General features: G+C 35.8%; 1 protein-coding gene across 1 annotated transcript; it reads left to right on the top strand.

Annotated features, from left to right (window-relative positions):
• The first annotated feature begins 1153 nt into the window (after positions 1-1153).
• Positions 1154-23863, top strand: LOC144436254 (DNA repair endonuclease XPF-like). The gene is made up of 24 exons (XM_078124999.1): positions 1154-1230; positions 1695-1791; positions 2463-2545; positions 3180-3302; positions 3598-3768; positions 4394-4433; positions 6750-6863; positions 7670-7765; positions 8110-8165; positions 8863-8916; positions 9132-9201; positions 9681-9771; positions 10170-10256; positions 10563-10708; positions 11157-11285; positions 11615-11721; positions 12020-12113; positions 12800-12937; positions 13563-13685; positions 17827-17913; positions 20367-20540; positions 21036-21176; positions 22645-22787; positions 23629-23863. Exons 1-24 carry the CDS (start codon positions 1154-1156, stop codon positions 23822-23824), a joined length of 2637 nt encoding a protein of 878 aa, XP_077981125.1. The 3' UTR covers positions 23825-23863.
• The last annotated feature ends 427 nt before the right edge of the window (positions 23864-24290 follow it).

Raw genomic sequence — 24290 nt, 5'->3', positions numbered from 1 at the left:
AAGAATACAGAAATAAAACACATCTCTGGAAAGTATGATTTTGGTGTTGTTTTCTTCAATGACTTATAGAAATCAAATATAAGGTAAAATATTGGCACCATGATATTGCATAATTTACATATCTTGCTTAATTTCTATTGTTCTCTTCTGACTTTTTGATACTTCACAACATATATTTGATTATACAAAGTTATATATCATATATAGATATTTTTCTTGTACTGCACTCATTGGAAACAATAGATCAAAATTATAAAGATTCTACTGTTCAGCAATTCAGCAACAAACTAGATTTTATAACACATTCTTCATTGTCTGTTACACATGATTTGTAATAGAAATAGGCTGAATTTGAATGGATACAATTGTGTTGGTATATATGGCAGAATGGATTGTGCATATCATACTCTTTTTGTCAGATTATTTCAGTAAACTTCTCAACAACAATATAATTAGATTGAATGTGTGGGGAAAGAATTGAAGTGAGCAACAGAGATGACAGGAAATATGACGGTAGATTGACAGATCAGCCGTTTAAGGCGTGGTCTAATGTCCCATTCCTCAAACAAGCCTGGACCGATGGTGACATTACAGTCTAACCTGATGGTGAAATCACTCTGACATAGATAGGGTACGTCACAGGTATAATCCACACACAGTCAAATTGATAGCCATATAATATAAATATTACATTATTTTCTAAACAGAACATATAACATGAAACTTCAGAAAGCTCCAGTAATGTACACCATGAGAACTTTCTGTGAATGGTTCATCTATGTGAAAGAGGAAGGGAGGGGAGCAATACTTAGTAAATTTTCTGGAAATGACAGATGAGCATTTAGCACTGAAAACTACAAATAGGCAAATGAGAGGGGGGGGGGGAGAGAGAGATCTTTGAAAAACAAAGTACAACATGTTGAAAGTCGCTTGGTGGCGCTCTTTCAATGGCTTTGCCCAGCAATTACTTTTTACTCTGAAAAACCATGGAAAAACCTACATTATTTAACTTTGAAACCAAAAGCAAACAATGAAATAAGACAGAATGCTTTATGTGACGTTCATTCTCTACCTTTGCCAATATACATTACTCACTAGCAACATCTGAAGCTCGGCGAAGAGTTAGCTAGAGGGTCTTTTTTGAGTTGTAAACATGGCGATCCTGCTTGACTATGAGAATCACATGTTTCTCGATCTATTTCAAGAAGATGGGTTGTTAATAACTGCAAGGTAAGTAAAGAATACCGCCAAACTATCCAAGTTGAATCAGTTAATATATGAGAATGTCATGATGTCCTTCTTCAAACAATATAACAATAATTTTCACTGATCGATGTTTGTAATACTGCGGTTGTATATTGATCGAGTAGCCTAGTTTAAATTATAGTCTTGCTGCTAGACGTTCGGGCTTTCTTTCGATGCTATAACTATAAGCGAACGAAGTTCGCATGTTCCATCCTCGATAGCGTTGTTCGGCTGTGTGTCGTATTTTATCGGAAGAACATCCGAGGGCTAGCTGATAGACTACCTAGTTTACTGACGTCAGCTATTTTGCCGTCTGCTATATCATGTACACAGGAAGAATTATGTGTACACCGATAATGTGACAGATATTTTAGACGAAGAAGTTAACAATATTGTTATTGTTAGTCATGAATTAATTAATATTGCCCAATATTTTCTACCATTTACAGAGGTCTTGGAGTAGACAGGGTATTTCTTAACTTTCTGAAATTGTACAGTGACCCAGCTAATCTAGTACTGGTACTTAATACATCAACGGCTGATGAGGTATGTACTGTGTTTGTACTGTATGTTGGTGGTTAACTTACAGGAAGGAAGGGGGGGGGGGGCATCTAGGCGGGTATCTTCCTGAGGGTATCTAGTACTACTACAACAGCTGATGAGATATGTACTGTGTGTGTGTCACTGTGTTGGTGGTTAACTTACAGGCAGGGCCTAGGGAGGGGGGAGAGGGGCATCTAGGGTCTTTTACTAGTACTGAACAGTACACATCAACAGCTGATGAATGAGGTATGTCCTGTGTGTACTATGTGTAGGTGGTTACAGGCAGGGAAGAGGGGGGGGGGGGGGGTTACTGAGGGTATTTTGTACTAGTACTTAACATACCAACAGCTGATGAAGTACATATATGTTTACTGTATGTGGTTATCTGTTTGTAGGAGGTGAGTGTGTGGCACCCAGTGGATCTAATACTAGTAGTCGACATATCAACAAGAGCACATGATGATCATAATGATGACGATGACAATGACGATGATGGCGATGACAGTGATGATGACAACAACAATGATGATGAGAATGATAACAACAATTATGACAATGACGACAACGATGATGACGACAATAAATATGTACATGTATGTGTGTATGTATGTGATTAGCCAAACTAGACTTACCAGTGTATCAAATAACAATAACGATTGCATATCTTTCTCTAGGAGTATTTCCTGGAGGAATTACTGGCACTAGATGTACAACAACTACCAAAACAGATAACAAATGAATATAATTCAAATGAACGGTAAGTCATTACATGTATAGACTAAATATAGGATTTGTAGACCAGGGTGTGTATGGGTGAAGAACATCCACCTTTGTGAACTTAGAATCTATGTATAGCATGTAAAACCATATTTTGGACATAAAAGTTAGTGAAGAAATAATGTCTCACTTGTTTACCCTTAGTGTAATTTGAAGGGAAGACAACAACTATGGTAAACTCAAGGCAATATCACAGAATATATTGATATTTCCAAATGTGCAATATTCAATATTTGGACTTGGTGTGAAGGAGTCGGGTATGATAGTGAAAATTATTACAAAAGCAGTGATTACTTTACATCAGTGCACTCATAATAGTGTAGTAGGAGCGAGTGCAGTATTTTCTCTTTGCATAAAGAATTTTTCTGCTGCAATTTCATATGTGAATGGCCACATGAAACAGTGCAAGTGTAAGCACTTACGTGCAATTAATACCCTGAGAATGCTTAAAGTTCTGTTATGATATTGTATGGTTTTTGTCACCAAGGTGAATGTTTTCTTCCCCTCAAAAACTTCCAAGTTAAATACTCGACATTCTCTCCTCTTACTCCACAGAAACCATAATATGATTATTGAATACTTCCATCAAAGTATTCTCTATTTTTGTTTTACAGGCAATCAGTGTACTTAGAAGGAGGTGTGTTATTTATCACGTCTAGAATCCTTGTCATGGATTTACTAACAGATAAATTACCAACACACCTTGTGTCTGGTATACTAGTTTACAAAGCACACAGGTCAGTTCAAACTTTCTGTCATGTCAAACTTTTGATAAACCTTTGTTCATGAGTAGTTAATTTCCAGCTGAATGAAGAAAAATGTTGGAGAATATAATATTCCTTAAACATAATTAATGAAAAATCAGGAAAAGTTATTTGAAACGTTTGGACTCATATTTCAAGACCACACAACCACTGACATAGAAACCCCATGGTATTTAATCCATATTTTCTGTTCAAAGACAATAACTTGAGTTGTGCATGGTATAATTTCTTTATATTCACACCAACCAATGTATACCTTTTATTGTAGAATCATAGAGTCATGCCAAGAAGCCTTTATCCTACGACTTTACAGACAGAAGAACAAGACAGGGTTTATTAAAGCCTTCTCAGACCAACCACAATGTTTCTCTGCTGGACTTTGTCATTTAGAGAGAGTTATGAAAAACTTGTTTGTCAGGAAATTATATCTCTGGCCAAGGTAGGAGCCCGATGATTTCAGCAGAAAGTATTGAATACATTACTGTTGTTTTGCAGGATGAGATCAATAACAGTCAATCGTGTAATGCTATTTCTGATAGTGAGAAGACTGTGTGTCTTACCACACTTGTTGCTGGTCAACTTTTACCAGCATTTATATAAAGGTGAAGAAGATCTATTGTTTGCATACATTATGGACTATTATCTACTTTAGGCCTGAAATCTACATTTTGATATATACAGTTAGTTACTGTAGTAGACAATTTAAAAATTACTTTTCTCCATGACTAACTTACCAACTTCACTTTATAGTTAAGGAAACCATGTTTGTGACTTTTAAGTCAGTATTTTTTTTAAAGACAAGTGTGTTCTTTTATGTGAAATATTGACCAGAGTGAGTGATTGTGAAACAATGGGGTAAATGGGAGACTACTAGTAACTGGGACAAATTAAAAAGCGAGTTGAGGACTTGTCGTTTTACAATTAACCAGAAAAATGAATAACAAACTCAAAACATGCAAAGATATTGAGACTAAAAACAAAACAAAAATGTCTCCCAAGGGACTGGAGTCAGTCTAACATATCTAGTAGTATGCAATTGTAACCTTTTCTAATCCCTGTTACAGGTTTCATGTTGAAGTTAATGCCTGCATGGAGAAACGCAAGGTAAGGTGATGTCAAATACTGTCATTTTGAATAAAATTTACAGGTGTCCTTCACGTAAATGTTCGGTAGTATTTTCAACTCTAACATATTTAATATACATTCTATAATCTTTTCAAATGGTGTACTGGAACCTGCAATATAAGATGAAATCAGAGAAATTAGTAATAAGAAATGAAATTTGTATTAATTTATATAGTATCTACACATGGCTACTAGTGTGTGTAACAAGGAATGTTCACCAGAAGATTTTACATATACATTTTATGATCAGAACTGATCATTTGGCAATTTGAGTTTGTTTTATTACTTGCTAGATGAGAGCACTTTTATTGCTGAACACAGTTATGAGTGAAGGGAGAACTTTGTTTACGTGCATTCATCTTTTTAGATTCCCCTCAATAGCAATCATGCTGTATTCAGTAGTAAAAGTGTTATTATCTATCAATGAAACTTTCCTCAATAACAATCATGCTGTATTCAGCAGTAAAAGTGTTGCTATCTATCAATGAAACTTTCCTCAATAACAATCATGCTGTGTTCAGCAGTAAAAGTGTTATCTATCAATGAAACTTTCCTCAATAACAATCATGCTGTGTTCAGCAGTAAAAGTGTTATCTATCAATGAAACTTTCCTCAATAACAATCATGCTGTGTTCAGCAGTAAAAGTGTTATCTATCAATGAAACTTTCCTCAATAACAATCATGCTGTATTCAGCAGTAAAAGTGTTATTATCTATCAATGAAACTTTCCTCAATAACAATCATGCTGTGTTCAGTAGTAAAAGTGTTGTTATCTATCAATGAAACTTTCCTCAATAACAATCATGCTGTATTCAGCTGTAAAAGTGTTGTTATCTATCAATGAAACTTTCCTCAATAACAATCATGCTGTATTCAGCTGTAAAAGTGTTGTTATCTATCAATGAAACTTTCCTCAATAACAATCATGCTGTATTCAGCAGTAAAAGTGTTGTTATCTATCAATGAAACTTTCCTCAATAGCAATCATGCTGTATTCAGCAGTAAAAGTGTTATTATCTATCAATGAAACTTTCCTCAATAACAATCATGCTGTGTTCAACAGTAAAAGTGTTATCTATCAATGAAACTTTCCTCAATAACAAACCATGCTGTGTGTTCAGCAGTAAAAGTGTTGTTATCTATCAATGAAACTTTCCTCAATAACAAACCATGCTGTGTGTTCAGCAGTAAAAGTGTTGTTATCTATCAATGAAACTTTCCTCAATAACAATCATGCTGTATTCAGCTGTAAAAGTGTTGTTATCTATCAATGAAACTTTCCTCAATAACAATCATGCTGTGTTCAGAAGTAAAAGTGTTGTTATCTATCAATGAAACTTTCCTCAATAACAATCATGCTGTATTCAGCAGTAAAAGTGTTGCTATCTATCAATGAAACTTTCCTCAATAACAATCATGCTGTGTTCAGCAGTAAAAGTGTTATCTATCAATGAAACTTTCCTCAATAACAATCATGCTGTGTTCAGCAGTAAAAGTGTTATCTATCAATGAAACTTTCCTCAATAACAATCATGCTGTATTCAGCAGTAAAAGTGTTATTATCTATCAATGAAACTTTCCTCAATAACAATCATACTGTATTCAGCAGTAAAAGTGTTATCTATCAATGAAACTTTCCTCAATAACAATCATGCTGTGTTCAGCAGTAAAAGTGTTATCTATCAATGAAACTTTCCTCAATAACAATCATGCTGTGTTCAGCAGTAAAAGTGTTGTTATCTATCAATGAAACTTTCCTCAATAACAATCATGCTGTATTCAGCAGTAAAAGTGTTGCTATCTATCAATGAAACTTTCCTCAATAACAATCATACTGTGTTCAGAAGTAAAAGTGTTGTTATCTATCAATGAAACTTTCCTCAATAACAATCATGCTGTATTCAGCAGTAAAAGTGTTGCTATCTATCAATGAAACTTTCCTCAATAACAATCATGCTGTGTTCATCAGTAAAAGTGTTATTATCTATCAATGAAACTTTCCTCAATAACAATCATGCTGTGTTCAGCAGTAAAAGTGTTATCTATCAATGAAACTTTCCTCAATAACAATCATGCTGTATTCAGCAGTAAAAGTGTTGTTATCTATCAAGTAAAACAACAATCTAAACTCAAAATGATCAACTTTCCTCGTAAATCTATATGTTACATATAGTCTTCTGGCAAATGCTGCCTTTTTCAGCTATATACTGTTTTACATGCCTTAGAGATGATAGAGTTGTAAAGAATTCCTATTTTACAATGTTTCTGTGTGTTGTATGTTTTATTTTACACAGCCTGAAGTGATAGAGTTAGGTATTCCTATGAGTCACACAATGACAGCAATACAGATAGCACTACTGGATATTATGAATGCTGTAGTCAGAGAAATCAAACAGTGTAATCGAACAGTAAGTACAAAATATTATTATTTACACCCACACATCTTTGAGTTATCAAAAATCTCAGCCAAGATTTATGGCAATTAAAAATACTTATTATGTTGTATTAACGTCAAAAAATGTAATTTATAACAAGATTTTTTTTTGTATAATGCATTTGATTTACGCAGACATACCGCCTGAATCAAAGACATACACAAAGATATATACACACCAAACAGAAATCAAATAGTCAATACACACTTAAACTTAAATCATTCAAAACCAAGACATTTGTGTTATTCAAACAAAGGATATCATGTACTTAAGAAATTGTTCCACCTTTTTCAAAGTTCAGACTTCAATTAAAAATTTGATTTGTTATCTTCAATATTGCCTTAGACTTAGAAGTTTAACCAATACACAAATACTTTGTTAAGCTGAGAGCTTTTCAACTGCAAAGTATCAGTCTTGGTCACTCCATGATAGAGGGCACTGTTGTTAAGCCAAGAGCTTTCAACTGCAAACTAACAGTCTTGTCTGTGATAGATGGCACTGTTTATTAGGATCACATCATAAAGTGACATGGTTACAGAGAATGCTACCATAGATCTTAAGGAGAAAATATTATCTTTCATCTCTGAACATATCATTGACAATTTTTGATACAAATGACATTCTTAATACTTCACTGAAAAGAAGTCAGCATTTCACTTAACATAAATAACAATACATGTAACAAGTGTAAGAATGTTATTGACTCAAGTGTCCATTCCACACATCTTATTGACTCAAGTGTCCATTCCACACATTTGATGTTTGTCGTTTTCCCAAAGCTTGAAATGGAAGAATTAACGGTAGAAAATGCACTTGGTAAGAAATCCCTTGAACAGATTATCAGACTACAGCTTGATCCTATCTGGTATCAACTGGTAAGAAAATTGTCTTATTTTTAATTCCCATGACAACCAAAATTGGGTTCTTATACAGTAATAGTTCTGAATGTATGCTGTAAATTGATGTTTTTACAAAAAAAAACTTAATTTCAAAAATCAACATGTTTGTATCCATGAATGAATTTTTGTCAATAATTATGACAATTACTGGGTAATACTGTAAAAAATGATCAGACTAAATCTTTTAATTTTTGCATTCATGGAGAATTTATATACTTTTCAAACATTGAACATCTGGAAATGAAACGTGTAATAATCACACAAAACATGGGTTGTGAGATAGTGATTCTGAATATGTATATTGGAACTATTTCCTCCAGGGATCCAAGACAAAACAACTGATTAGTGATTTGAAGCTACTGAGGACATTACTGTTGTAAGTATGTGATTAACTTTTACTGCTGTCATTTGAAACTGGTAGAATTCAAGGTTTATGTCACAGTCTGTTTTCTCATCTCCTTTACACTACATGATGCGACTATTTGATCAAGTTTATTCAATGACAGCAGTCAGCCATGATAAATGTTCAAGTTAGATAGCTGAGGTAATTCTCAGTATAAAATCTCAGGCAATGGAAAGAATATGGTTATTGATACTGTCGTGTATTTTATCTGTAGAAGGATAGATTGCCACACCACTAACCCCAAGTGGTTGAGATGGAATATCTCACACAAGTTAGGGAATTTGTGCTGCATACAAGCAGTCAAAAAAAAAGAGAATTGAACAAAATTGAATTTGCACTGTGATATTGATCATGGGATCAAATCCATCCCATAATTTATATGCCCTACACTTTCAGACTGCCAGGATGTGAGAAGGATGAGTCCATGCACAATCTACTCCTGCTAATCTTTCTAATTCTCACTTAAAACTTAGATGTTTTAGATAACAGTATCCCAAAAGCAACTGATCAGTTCATAGCTTGTCCCTTTATGCATGGTGACTTTGTTATCATCATATCGAGTCTTAAACTTTTGAATCCCAATATTCAGTTATTGACCAAAACTTGATCCAACATCTCACAAACAAAAGTCACAATATTCTAATTTTTATTATGTGTCTTTTCACACCAGTTACCTCACTCAGTATGATTGTGTCACATTTTACAACTTTCTCAAGACAATGCGGTAAGTCATTTTCAATTTTCTACTAAAATAAATCTAACTATCTTTTGTGTGTAGTAGGGTTTTTAACTTTCTAATTCTAGTAAAAGTCATTATTATTGAAATATGACCAGTTTTGATTGTTAGATGTTATCAGTTTGCTTCATGACTTTTGACCTTTGACATTTGACATGTGATCTTATGAACTCACCATGACATAATCATATTTTGTTCTTCAGGTCAAATGAGAAAACTTTAGTTCAAAATTCAGGATGGTTGTTTATGGAATCAGCTGATTCCATGTTTTTGGTAAGTGTTAAATTTCAAGTTCATTGTTTAAGTAATTGACTGTTCCCATGTTCTGGTAAGTGTAATGCATAACAATATTACAAAATGATGAACCATTCTTCTGAGATATAATATGCTACTGGCCAAAGTGTAGAATATAGCAAACTAAAAAATTCAAACTGACTGGGAGAGTGCAACAGATACATGACACATCGTACATCTATTTCAGAATATTAAACAGAACTGAACACAATTGATTGATTTAAAAAGGTCAAAGATCTGTAAAACTGGAAAGAATTTAAAAAAATTATGTGAGTGCTGTCATGAAGGTGAATATTTTTTGGTTATTATATACCATTCCGTTATTACATACTGGTGTATTTAATCAGTAATTATTTGTCAATGAGTGATGTCATATAACTATTTCTAAGTTATTATCCAGCATACTTTTATAACATACCAATGTATAAAATCAATTGTTGGTTTTTTTCACATTGAAGCATGCAAAGGAACGTGTATATGGTGCTGCAAAGAAAACTAAACTGAAGAAAACTAATGGAGAGGAGAGTCAGTCTGATGAGGACATTCAAGGTGAGTGTGATTTTTAGCACAACAGAACTTAATGGTTAGTCTTGGTGTAGGTATTAGAAAGTGTGTGTGTATGTGTGTGTGTGTGTGTGTGTGTGTGTGTGTGTGTGTGTGTGTGTGTGTGTGTGTGTGTGTCTGTATGTATGTGTGTGTGTCTGTGTGTGTGTGTATGTGTGTGTGCATCTGTGTGTGTGTGTGTGTGTGTCTGTATGTATGTGTGTGTGTCTGTGTGTGTGCATCTGTGTGTGTGCATCTGTGTGTGTGTGTGTGTGTGTGTGTGTGTGTGTGTGTGTGTGTGTGTGTGTGTGTGTACATACGTACATACATGCATAAGGATGGAAGCAAAGTCATGTAATAGTCATTCACTAAGCCAGGGGTTTTATTGTTGGTATTTTTTTTAGACTGTTCAATAGAAGAAAGTCCAAAATGGAAGGCATTATCTGAAGTTTTGAGAGAAATAGAAAAGGAAAACAAAGAAGATACAACAGGTAAAGATTAGATTATCATGTAGGAAATTTTCTGTCAGCGACAATACAGAGAATACAGTCTGATAGGTATTCTCCACCCATTGATTTAGATTAAATGTTCATGTGATCATCAGGTGATTTCAACCAACCAATGGGATTCAGATTTGAATGAAAGGGTTACCATGTGATCACCACATGACATTGGCAAACCAATGAGATGCGTTATCATTGTTTTTTTCATTAGATGAGACATCACCGTAAAATGTAGCAGTCATAGTCTTAGTGAAAATTAGGAAATGTAAATTTTGTTTTGCTTCTGGTTGATAGGACTTGGACCAGGCCGTGTTTTAATTGTTGCCAATGACGACAGAACATGTTCACAACTGAGGGATTACATCATAGATGGTGCTAAACCACTACTACAGAAATTGTCAAACAGAACAGTTCACAACAATGATGTCATACCTCAGCAGGTAAAATGATAGTGGAATGGTGAGATTGGTTGACTTAGAGTCTGCAGGTTGGAGGTTGTAGACTTGCTGCTGTCATTCGTTTTTTGAATGGCGAAAGTTCTTAGGCAAGATTCCAACCACAAGTCTCCCCATCAACACAGCTGTATAATTGGAGAACTGGTATAACAGAAGACTTTAATCACATGCGCCTCAAATAGCTGCACCCGCATGATTTTGTACTCCCCAGAGAATTCAGAAAGTTAAAAGGGGCTGTTATGTTCTATACCAGGGGTAATAATTGTAAAGCACTTTGAGAACATGGTATTGTAAAACGATATTTTAAAAAAACGCATTATTGTAATTGTTATCAAACACTGATAGGTCAGTAATAAGATATACCGATATATGATATATACTGTATTATAATTGTACTGAAAACATCAATACCATTCTTACCACATTCAATCAGGATCAGCGGCAAGTGAGAGGGAAAGGTATCAGTTGGAAAAAAAGAAAGAATGATACAGAGGATGATAAGGAAGACACTATCACTCTAACACAGATAGCAAAGAAATACCAAACGGAAGATGAAACTAAGGTAAGGTAAATGATAAAAACAAAACTGGTGACAGATTTAAATTGTATGTTGTCTAATAAAGTGTCATAGCTGCAGGCTGGTAATTGGATAATATTTTATATTTGTAGCTAGTCCAGGAAAAGGTATGATTTTAGATGTAGCCTTGTGAGGATATGAATGCAAGGTAAGGAAGCCTACATGTAGATACAGGCTTGGTGTTTATCAGCCCCCCCCCCCCCTCCCCCCTCCCCCCATGATTTGGATGGTGATGGTAATGGTGGTGATGGTGATGGTGATGATGATAATAATGATGATGATAATGACGATGATAATGATATTTCTTCCCTCAGGTTGAAGATAAGATTGATGTTGCAACAACCATGGAGTCATCATCACTAGAGAACTATTACAGTGTGATTACATCACCACTGACAATTCTACATCCTATAAAAGACAAGTAAGTGGCTTTGAAATGCATATCTGTCCACAAATTATACATTTATTTGTTAAAATATGAAAACATATATGCAGCCTCAATTAAACATGTGGTAGTAATACCAAGTACCTGTAATGTTAGCTACTTTAAGTAAATACTACAAAACTATCATACACAACTCATCGATGTGGAAGTTTAGTAAACTGACTGAAGTTTTTGAAAATTTAGCAAACTGGTTAAAATTTTAAAAATTTAGCAAACTGACAAATTTTTGAAAATTTAGTAAACAATATACATGTACCGTAATTATTAATTTCAGAGATCCATATAGTATGAGGAAGACACTGAAAGAAATCCAACCAAGATATGTCATTCTGTATGATGCAGAAATACAACTTGTAAGACAGTTAGAGGTGAGAAGAAGTCATGATATTCTTGTATAATGATTTCCTGAGATTTTGTTGCATTGAATTATTCATAATTGCCAGGATATACATATCTTGTAGACCAAACTGTAGGGTTCCCTGATTGGGTATATGTGCTGTTGTAGGTTGGAAGTCTGTAAAACCAATAACTGTACCCTAGGATGATTAAAACTTATTAAGATAAAATGTACTTGGTCCAATAAAGTTGAAACTAGCTGATGTTTCAGGAATAATCATTCAAAGAGTCAACATACCACAGAAAGTTTTTTGAAAGATAAAGATACTGGTATACAAATCTTCATAGTATGATTAAGTCTTGCAGTAAGACCTGGATCTGCAGTCGGAAGGTTGTGGAACAAAAATCGAGGTAATGACAGTTCCTCTGGTGTGCAGTGGGCATAAACACCCTCAATGTTCACCTGGAATGCGACCTTTGGTAACCTAGTATCAAAAGAAAGCCAGATAGTCTAACAGCTAGACTAAGTATGGTTGAGACTGTGACAAGTTTTATGCAGAAAATAACTTTAGGCTCAGAAAATCTACTTTCTTATTTCACAGATTTTATGAATCACATTTCAAATTTTCCATTCCCATACAACATATCGTCTGCTACTAAAATGTACACATAATAGATGTAATATTATGTCATTGAGAATGATTACTATTTTTAACAGGTTTATAAGGCAAGCCAACCTGGTATACCTCTCAGAGTCTATTTTCTTGTCTACTCTGGGTCAACAGAAGAACAGCGTTATCTGACAAGTCTACGTAAAGAGATGGATGTATTTGAACATCTAATCAGTGAGAAATCTGTAAGTTTGACTAGTCATTGTCAGTTAATGTTTATGGATGAAGACTTTGAAATGAACATTCAAAACTCTGGTGTGAAATCACCTCAACTTTACTGTAATTTTTTTAGGCTTGAAATGGTGACTTGGTTGCCAATGAAGCATATTATCAACTTAAAGTAAAAGTCCAATCAGACTTATTTCTATCTTTAGTACACTTGTGTTGATTACTGCTATCAACTTTAAGGAAAAGTCCAGTCAGACTTATTTCTACCTTTAGCACACTTGTGTTGATTACTGCTATCAACTTAAAGTAAAAGTCCAGTCAGACTTATTTCTGCCTTTAGTACACTTGTATTGATTACTGCTATCAACTTAAAGAAAAGTCCAGTCAGACTTATTTCTATCTTTAGTACACTTGTATTGATTACTGCTATCAACTTAAAGGAAAAGTCCAGTCTGACTTATTTCTGTCTTTAGTACACTTGTATTGATAACTGCTATCAACTTAAAGGAAAAGTCCAGTCAGACTTATTTCTGCCTGTAGCGTACTTGTATTGATTACTGTTGTTAACTTAAAGGAGTTCGGCCAAGGGTTTACTGGTACACCCCTTGTGACTTTTCCTTTAATGACGTTGACTTTGCATAGACAATGGTAATACCAGAAGACATAGATGACAAGGCTGATAGTACAATAGATTCTGGTCTGACGGCAAATGTTGATAGTAGCAGAAAGGCTGGTGGACAGGAAGTGGAACAAGTCAAACATAAGGTGTGTATGTAGTCAATATCAATACGTGATCTGTCATCATGTATCCTACTGGCACCCAAAAGTGCCTTCTATATACACATTAGAGAGTGATAAATTAATATTGGAAGACTTACATAAAACTGAAAGGAAACCCAGTGGTACTCTATTCACTTGAGATGCATACAACATTTAAGTCTAGCAGTCATGTAACATTTCTGTAACAGTGCTGTTACAGCACTGCTGAACATCAATATCATGGCAGAGGTCCTGGGTATGATATTAAACTACATCCGTCATGTTACTGAGGGGTAGAACCTTACCCCAGCAAGGATCCGGTGGCACCGGACAAGTCCCTACTGGTAGAAATGGTCCTCCGGTATCATGAAGGCCTGTCCATGGACCTTAGCTTAGCCAGCTCATGGATAAGAAGATGGAAACTGAACTCAATTCCCCCTACTGCCTTGCAGGGTATGCTTCTTAGGCAAAGGCTAGGAGATGGTAGCTCTGATGTAAACTCCCCCTGCTGCCTTGTAGGGTATGCCTCTTTAGGCGAAGGCTAGGCCCACCGCCTAAATCTGTGGTTGGCGTCAGGAAGGGCATCCGGCCATAAAACCTCTGCACCAATAATTCTTTCAGTATGGTGAGAAACAAACGTGGGCAGCAGCCAGCCTGAAGGCTGCCGTGGGCGGCACCTGCCTACGACAAACAGGAAGGTGTAAACCCTAAGGAAGTCTTGGGAAGACCTGTTCTTTATTATGACGGCAATGTGCCAGATGTCCATGGCAGACTTAGGTTTGGAAGCTGGAATGTGGGATCGATGGTAGGGAGAAGTATGGAGATAGCAGCAGAGTTAATGAGAAGGAGGGTGGATGTGTGCTGTGTACAGGAGGTGAGGTGGAAAGGAGGTGGTGCCAGATTCATTGGGGCTAAGGGTTGTCGATACAAGCTTTTTTGGTCAGGTAGTGAGGGGGCGGCTGGAGTTGGCATTATGGTAAAAGAAGAACTAGTTGAGAAGGTAATGGATGTCAGAAGGGTCAATGATAGGCTGGTTGCTCTTGTGATGTTGTTTGGAAAGCAGCTGGTGAGAGTGGTCTGTGGGTATGCCCCACAAGCAGGACTTGATGAGGCTATGAAAGACGAATTCTATGAGAAGTTAAGATTGGAAGTGGATCTAGCAAGATCCACAGAGATTCTACTAATAGGTGGGGACTTCAATGGACATGTGGGTGCTAGGTCTGATGGTTTTGATGGAGTTCATGGAGGTTATGGCATTGGTGCCAGAAATACTGGTGGTCGAAGATTACTTGAATTCTGCACAGAGGCTAGCTTGGTGACTCTGAACACTTGGTTCAAGAAGAAGCATAAAGCAACGTTCAGGTCTGGAGGATCTGAAACAGAGATTGATTTTATCTTGATGCAGCAGACGCACAGACGAAAGGTGTGGAATATAAAGGTGATACCAGGTGAGCTCCAGCATAGCCTGGTGGTAGCTGATGTGGATAAACTAGAAATAAGGAGGAGAGTGAGGAAAAGACCTCAGGTGAAACGGGTTAAAATCTGGAAGCTGCAGGACAAAACAGTAAGAGAGAAATTTGAGGAAAGGATGAATGTATTATATAAGGAATGTGAAGAACTTGATGCGTGGAGCAAGTACAGAAAATGTGCTGTACAGTCAGCACAGGATGTATGTGGGGTTAGCAAGGGAAAGCCACCACATGGTGTAACATGGTGGTGGGATGACAAGGTGCAAGGTGCGATAAGTAAAAAGAAGGAAAGTTTTGTAAGGTGGAAGAAGGACCCAACTGAAGAGAATAAGAGCCTGTATAGGAAAGATAAAAAGAGAGCTAGAAAGGAAGTAGCAACAGCGATGAAAAAGGCTGCAAAAGATGATATCCAGCAGTTAGAAGGAGATAGGAACAGCATCTTCAGGAAAATTCGAATGATTAAGAAAGAGAATACTGATGTTTGTGGGGGAGGATGCCTAAAAGACAAGAATGGGCGGATAGTATTTGAGGAAGAAGAAAAGAAAATGGTATGGAAGGAGCATATGGAGGGCATAATGAATGTGGAAAATGCATGGCACGGGTTAGCTGAAGCTAACCCAATTGAGGGACCAGTAAAATTGTTTGATAGGAAAGAAATAGACCAAGCTCTGAAGAACATGAGAAATGGAAAGGCAGGTGGTCCATCTGGAATAACAAAAGAGTATTTGATGGCATCGGATCATGGTTGGCAAGTATTGGTGGAGGTGGCGAATAAAATTTTGGAAGGGAGTAGTATACCAGAGGAGTGGAAGTGCAGCATCCTGGTGCCGATCTTTAAAGGAAAAGGTAATCCAATGGAATGTGGGTCTTATAGAGGAGTGAAGCTGTTGGAGCATGGAATGAAAGTAGTGGAAAGGGCAATTGAAAGCAGACTGAGAGCAATAGTCAAGATCGATGGGATGCAATATGGTTTTATGCCAGGGAGGGGCACAACTGATGCAATATTTATTGTAAGAAGAGTGCAGGAGCGTTACCTGGAGAAACGGAAGAAGCTGTGGATGTGTTTTGTAGACTTGGAGAAAGCCTTTGATCGAGTGCCACGGAGTGTGATAGAGTGGGCTTTGAGAAAGAGAATGGTACCGGAAGTGTTGGTTAGAGCGGTTATGAAGCTGTACGAGAATGCAAAGACCAGAGTCAGAGTGGGATCAGGGCTGTCTGATGAATTTAGGGTAGGAGTGGGTGTACATCAGGGGTCAGCACTTTCGCCACTTCTGTTTGCAGTAGTTGTAGATGTGCTGTCTGAAGAGGTGCGAAAGGGGGAGTTGTTTGAGCTTCTCTATGCAGATGACCTGGTGTTGATGGCAGAGTCCATGGAGGAACTGGAGAGGCTATTTACTGCTTGGAGATGTGCTTTCGAAGGAAAGGGTCTGAAAGTGAACATGGGAAAGACGAAGATCATGGAGTGTGCAGCAGGCAATGAAGTCAGGGCAAAAGCAAAGATTGACCCATGTGGGATTTGTCATAGGAGAGTAATGAGAAATTCGATACTGTGTACAAAGTGCAGGAAATGGATCCATGGAAGGTGTGCAGGAGTAAGGAGAGTGACAAGTGTGATGGCAACAGATTATGAGTGTTGGAAATGCCTACGAGGCGGAGAGTTTGTTGGTGATAACCCGGAGCATGCAAGTGCTGTAAGTGAAAGGCTGCAGGAACTGGACCGAGTGAAAGAGTTCTGTTATCTGGGTGATACCTTAGATGGTGCAGGAGGCAGTGAGCTGGCAGTGACAAAAAGAGTGGGACTGGGATGGAGGAAGTTCAGAGACCTTGAATCCATACTATGTGGTTGTAGGCTAACTCTAGCAATGAAAGGTCGGATTTACAAGGCATGTGTGAGGCCAGTTATGACATATGCGGCAGAAACATGGGTGATGAGAGCAGTGGAAGAGGGTATCTTGAGGAGAGCAGAGAGAGCTATGGTTAGAAAGATATGTGGTGTCAAATTGAGTGACAGGGTTGGCTCAGGGGTGCTAATGGAACGGCTAGGTCTAGGTGAGTCAATTGTGGAGGTAGCAAGGCGTAGCTCTCTGAGATGGTGTGGACATGTGCTGAGGAAAGATGAGGGAGAAGGAGTGAAGAGGGCATGGAATCTGGAGGTGGATGGAAAAAGAGGGAGAGGGCGACCAAAGCTGACATGGAAGAGTATGGTGGAAGGACAATGTAAACAGATTGGATTAAACATCAATGACTATGGGAACAGGCAGAAATGGAGGAATGTGATTGCCACATGGAAAGAAGGACAGTCGGTGACCCCCCGCCAGGGGGAAGAAATCGACTTTAATTAATGATGAGAGTAACCACAACCATGTAAATGGTCCTTTCCTAGACAGCTGTTACAATAATGCAAAGTGCTGTAACATTTACCCAAGTTATGTAAGAAGGCTGCAGACATTTGGTTGTGTACTATTAATACTATTATGAATATATGTAACATTTATAACATTAAAACATGCATGTCATAAAGACTAAATGATTTTTAATAGAAAATGTAGTCCTTGGTGATATGTCAAACATAAAACAACAAAGTGTTATTTTTTATCCATGTCTATGCATATCACACATAGAATATTCCACAAAGTTAGATTCAATATTTAATCATTTTTATTTACGTCTGTTTTCAGATTCTGGTTGATCTGCGTGAATTCCGCAGTGAACTTCCGTCATTGATTCACAAACGAGGGATTGATATCGAGCCAATCACACTGGAGGTAAGAAATAACACAGTACTGTCACAAACAGAAATTTGAGTTATTAATAGGCTTTCGTTTGTGCTGGTCTTGATAAAGTGTGTAAATACAACCCAATCGATAAGCAATTGTCTGTTGATACACTAATGTATCTGGTGACTCTTGTAAAACTAGATTTTCACAACTTGTAACATTTGGTGGCAATACCAGGGGAACTAATAGATAGGTTAAATTTTACAGACTTGCTAACATTGAAAAAATCATTTCTTGTTCCAATTATTACTTAGCTACATTCGTAACATTCTGTTGCATATTGTCATTAAAAATCCAATTCATAATTTTAGATTTTATGTACTTTATGCAAATGCTAGCAATGCTGCCATAACATGTAGGTATTATGTTTCTACTAATACACTAATATTATGTATGGGCATGATCATGTTCCATAGCATCTGCTATTAAATATAAATTTTATAGCAATTGATTATAAGAAGATATTTCAAAATGGTGTCACAGTGAGTTATCATTGACTTCCAGAAATTATTTTTCATCCATCCTTTCATAGACTACTAGCTACCAGCAACCTTGCGTCTCCTTTGACAGATACCAGCAAAATGTCTGTCTATCCTTGATAATTTGCATATTGCGTTGTGTATCAAAAAGTTGTCGATATTTATACATGGAGAGTCTGTGTCAAGGATGTTTGTACAGTGAAACTACTATCAGGTTTTTTTGTAACAAGATGATGCCTCTGTATCAATCATATCAAAGTGAGTGTTATGTCAGTCATATCACCATGAATGTCATGTCAACCATATCAACATGAGTGTTATGTCAGTTATATCACCATGAATGTCATGTCAACCATATCAACGTCAGTGTTATGTCAGTCATATTACCATGAATATCATGTCAACCATATCAACATGAGTGTTATGTCAGTTATATCACCATGAATGTCATGTCAACCATATCAACATGAGTGTTATGTCAGTCATATCACCATGAATGTCATGTCAACCATATCAACATGAGTGTTATGTCAGTTTTATCACCATGAATATCATGTCAACCATATCAATGCGAATGTTATGTCAGTCATATCACCATTAATGTCATGTCAACCATATCAACATGAGTGTTATGTCAGTTATTTCACCATGAATGTCATGTCAACCATATCAATGCGAGTGTTATGTCAGTCATATCACCATGAATATCATGTCAACCATATCAATGCGAGTGTTATGTCAGTTATATCACCATGAATATCATGTCAACCATATCAACGTGAGTGTTATGTCAGTTATATCACCATGAATATCATGTCAACCATATCAACATGAGTGTTATGTCAGTTATATCACCATGAATGTCATGTCAACCATATCAACGTGAGTGTTATGTCAGTTATATCACCATGAATGTCATGTCAACCATATCAATGCGAGTGTTGTCAGTCATATCACCATTAATGTCATGTCAACCATATCAATGTGTTATGTCAGTTATATCACCATGAATGTCATGTCAACCATATCAATGCGAGTGTTATGTCAGTCATATCACCATTAATGTCATGTCAACCATATCAACGTGTTATGTCAGTCATATCATCATGAATGTCATGTCAAATATATCAATGTGAGTGTCATGTGTTATGTCAGTCATATCACCATGAACGTCATTTCTGTGGCTTAACACAAGTCTAAGGAGTGACATTAACAGTCATACAGTCAGTCATGTAAACAAGTGTATCCACAAATGGGTTTTCATACAGCCATAAAATTTAGTGTACTTTAAAATAAATTTCTTTGAAAATACAATACACAAGGAGCAAAGAGATAAAACGAGATTGTCATAGAAATAAAAGACAACACACAGTAAAAATAGGAAGGAGGAAGATTAGATTCTGTGTCTTCATCAATATCCATTAGTCTTGCTAAGAAGAGGAAAGTTGTCTTCCCTCATTTGTACACAGAATTTAAGTTATCAAAGATGCATGACATGAACTGAAAAGATTATCATCATATAAGTATCAATTTAAAATATATACACAACCCCCGTGAGGTGTGAGTTCAAGTGTGGCTTACTCAGGATATTTGCATGAGTGCTTGTGGTGTCTTTGGCCGCAATTTAACTCGCTACCTTTGTGAAAGTGCAGCAGAAAACACAACAAGCACAAGTGTAAATACCCCCGAGTACCCACACTGGCAGTCATGTGGCATGGAGTTATAGAGTTCTGTTGTTATTTACAATGTTTCTCCAAAACAGCAATATTCCCTAAAAATCATACTGTGTGATCATGTGATTCTTTTTCAAAGTTATGACCACACAATGATTTGCATATCATTTGCATACAGGTATGTAATACCATATTTGGTATAGGACTCCAGTACAATTATACATGCACAGCAGTGCATGTAATCACTGGTACATATGTAATAATTCTTAGTTTGATATATTGGTTACAGGTTGGTGATTATATCCTGACCCCTGAGATGTGTGTTGAAAGGAAGAGTATAAGTGATTTGATAGGATCATTAAACAGTGGAAGATTATACAACCAGTGTACCGCTATGTCTAGATACTATAGCAAACCTATACTACTCATAGAATTTGATCCACACAAGTCATTTGCACTTCAGGTAATTAGGACTTGACCCTTGACCCTTGACCTCACATTAAAGACAATTGTTATAGAAAATGGTATAGAGAAGATGATCACTCTGATACCAATAGTCAATATTTTTGAAACAGAGGTCAAAATGATATCAATATTATGTAATTTTAGAATCCAATATGGCTGCCAAATACTATTTCGTAGTAAAAAATCATTTACTGCATAACTAAAAAAACGATGATACATAGAGATTCCATTCAAGTGTCTACCCCCATATCCAACTACCATGTGTAAGCATTTCTTTTGAAGACTTTGACCTTTGACCTTTTCTTACCTTCACATTCTGCTATCAAAATCCAGCCATTTCCTGCATATTGCATATACTTTTCAGTATTTATTTGTTGCCGCAATTTCTTTTAAATCATGTCTCCGTTCAGTCACATAGAAGTAAAGTATTGAGGGCTGTGTCTTGTATGAAGACTTGTTATAACCATACTATATTATACATGTTTATTTTCAGTCCAAATCCTCCCTAGGAAGTGAGATTTCCTATCAGAATATATCTTCTAAGTTGACCTTGTTAACTTTACACTTCCCAAAGTTAAAAGTACTATGGTGTCCAAGTCCACATGCCACAGCTGAACTCTTCCAAGAATTGAAGGTAAAAAGTTATCAAGAAAATGTGACTTTTGTAAAACCTTGTTTAGAATATTTAGTCTTGTAAAATCATGGTGTCCAAGTCCAAATGCCACAACTGAACTTTTCCAGTAATTTAATGTAAAAGATACTTGAAAAAGACTGTAATTCTGTTAAAATCATCTTACCACTTAGGCAAAAAAACCACACCATTGTTTCTGGTCAGCGTGCGCATCACTTAAATACCCCCGTGTCGGTCTTTTTGTGTGTGTTTGTCCAGTCCATGCAGTCTGCAGATCCAAAGGGGAAACACAAAATAACCCTCCCTACTTCAGTGAAGACAACTGCAGAGCCAATTATGAACAAGCAAATGACATCTGCCCCACATGCATACTTGCTCTAAAGTACTAAGTAAAAAGAACAGTGACTGCCATAAATAGTAGATTGAGTGACAAGTTTGTTGATAATTAAAAAAAAAAAAAAAAAAAAAAAAAAGCAATGTCATCACACCATTTTAGACAAACTGTTCAGACCAAAAACAATTTTTTTTTTCTTGGCCTTATATCATAAATTATATGTATTTTTGTAGACATGTACTATACCTACAAATTTAGGGGGGGGGGGGGGGCACTTAACTTTTTTATATTCTGTTATGTATACTGTGATCACTTTGTGATTATGTTTTAATAATAAATTGTATGGTGATATAAATTGCAGGAATCAAGGACGTGTCATCTAGATGTCACTGCTTTGCAGCTGACAGATTAATGAATTATGGATCACGTAACCTAAATATTCATATATAGTTAATCAAAAAATCATGAAAAGAATACGATGATCAATCACGTGATTATAAAATTTGAAATCACATGATTAATGTCAGAGTATATGTAAATCATGTGATTACTCATCAGATTTCAGAACAAATATATTTTTCCATGTCATTAATCATATGATTATTTAAAAAAAGCATCTGATTAATTACTGGACTTACCAAAATTTAAAAAGGGCTACCATCAAATTATGGCATCAATGAATAACATACTCAATATCAATTGTAAATCTAAACTGTATATTTCAATACAATAAATATTTTTCCAAAGGGCATTCAGAATTTTCCATATTTAATGCAGGTGACGATAAAATAATGATCAGAATAGATATATAGGTACAGGTAGAGATGCATTATGGGTAATGTAGAGCAATATTTTCATGACTTGAATAATTGCACAATGTGTGAGAATAGTTAGATTGTGTGAGGTTTTATTGTACTGTATGATAACTGGATATGTGGTTGTAGTGAGTTATATTCCAGTGCCATCAGAAACCTTTCTCAAATGTATGAAAAATAAGTGTTTGTATTATTTTCGACTATTAGGAAAGAAGAGTCCATTCCATCTTCATGTCATAAACCAGATTTTAGTAGAAATAAAAAAAAATGGAATTATTTCAAAATCAAGTGTGTAACATGTAACCATCTATCTATTTTACAGATGGGTAAGGCACAACCTGATAGTGCTGTTGCTATGGCAATTACAGGAGAGGATTCACAAGAGAAGAGTTTATCAGAAAAATATACATATGGAACGTATGACTTTGTGACTAAACTACCAGGCGTCAATTCCAAAAATTACTGGTTAGTTTAATTTACTTGTAAAATAATATAGTCATTGCACAGTTTCTGTACTAATGATACTTACTATAACACATCATTTTCATACATCCCTCAGTGATTGGCTTAGACCGTGTCACATGTTATAGGCTTGTGACCCCTAGTGACCTTAATTTGCATACAGAGGGCAACATTCATTTCCTATTTTCTGTAGGGCACTATTGCAGTAGCACAGGAGACCTGCTGGTTTGAAATTACAAATAAAGACACTTATTAAATGTTATAAAAATGGTTTTCAATATTTAGGATTTTTTACATATCTCTTGAATTATTCCTATGGGAAGATAAAAATTACATGTCAGAGGCTAAGTTCAAAAATATTACCTCAATATATTAGATTTGTATCTGTTGGAATTGCACATTGATTTAGGGAGTTTTTGCATGTCCATGTATTGTTAACATAAACAGGACTCCCTAGCTCACCTGGAGCAATATAAAGTGACATCAGCCATTTGTGTGAGTGTTTGGGTATTTTGGAAATAACCCTTTCATTGCATTTCTGCAAACTAGTGTCATGACCTTTTGAATGCAATGCAATGTTCACCATTTTCAAACTTCATATCGAGGACAGAATACCACATAAAAACTTTTTGAAGTTTTTTGAGAATGACAAGTCTCTATAACTGAAATGTGGTCCATCTGTTACATCGCAATCAATGGTACTAAAAAAAGAATGAACAAAACGTGATACTTCATTAAAGTTACTGCTGTAATTTTGTTTCTCCAGAACAGAACATTATAAGATATATAAAGAAGTATTTCTTGAGAATAATTTGTGGTTCTTCTTTTATTTCTATCACTACAGGATGATACTGAATAAAGTGGAGAATTTGTCAGAATTGGTTACTCTGTCTCAAGAACAACTCTCCCATTTGCTTGGGAACACGAACAATGGCAAAGCATTGTGGGAATTCCTCCATACTCATCATGACAAAAATAAAAAAACAATATCAGCTAAAGACCACGGATGTACAAGAGTTAAAAAAAAGATGAAAAAATGAAAATAAAATATCGAATGTAAAAAAAACCACCATTTTGTATTTGATGTAAATATTTATTTGCATCTTGCAACAATGTAGAGTTACAATATATATGAATAAATGTACATATTTTGTATCATTCTCGCTCTCTCTTGTTCCGTTTTTTTCATAGAATAGTATGAATGTACATCAAATTTGTGTAATTACCTGATTCTTGGAGGTGAAATATTCCTCCTATATTAATACTATGGAGTGTAATAAAAAATAATATCTCATTTATTATTGTGTTATCGTTCTGTTTGCTAAACGATCACTCCTGGAACAAAAAAAACCGAAAGAAATTGAAATAAATCGAGCCATATTCACCACATCAGATTTCAATCAGATTGTGTAACAACAATTTTAATCATCATTATTTGAATATTGTGTACTTTATGTAACACCGTTGAAACCATGGAGTTATTTTACGCATTATTTTAGAACACTT

This window comes from Glandiceps talaboti, chromosome 6 (assembly GCF_964340395.1).
Source record: "Glandiceps talaboti chromosome 6, keGlaTala1.1, whole genome shotgun sequence".
Classification (NCBI taxonomy): Eukaryota; Metazoa; Hemichordata; class Enteropneusta; family Spengelidae; genus Glandiceps; species Glandiceps talaboti.
This window is presented reverse-complemented; position numbering and strand designations above follow the sequence as displayed.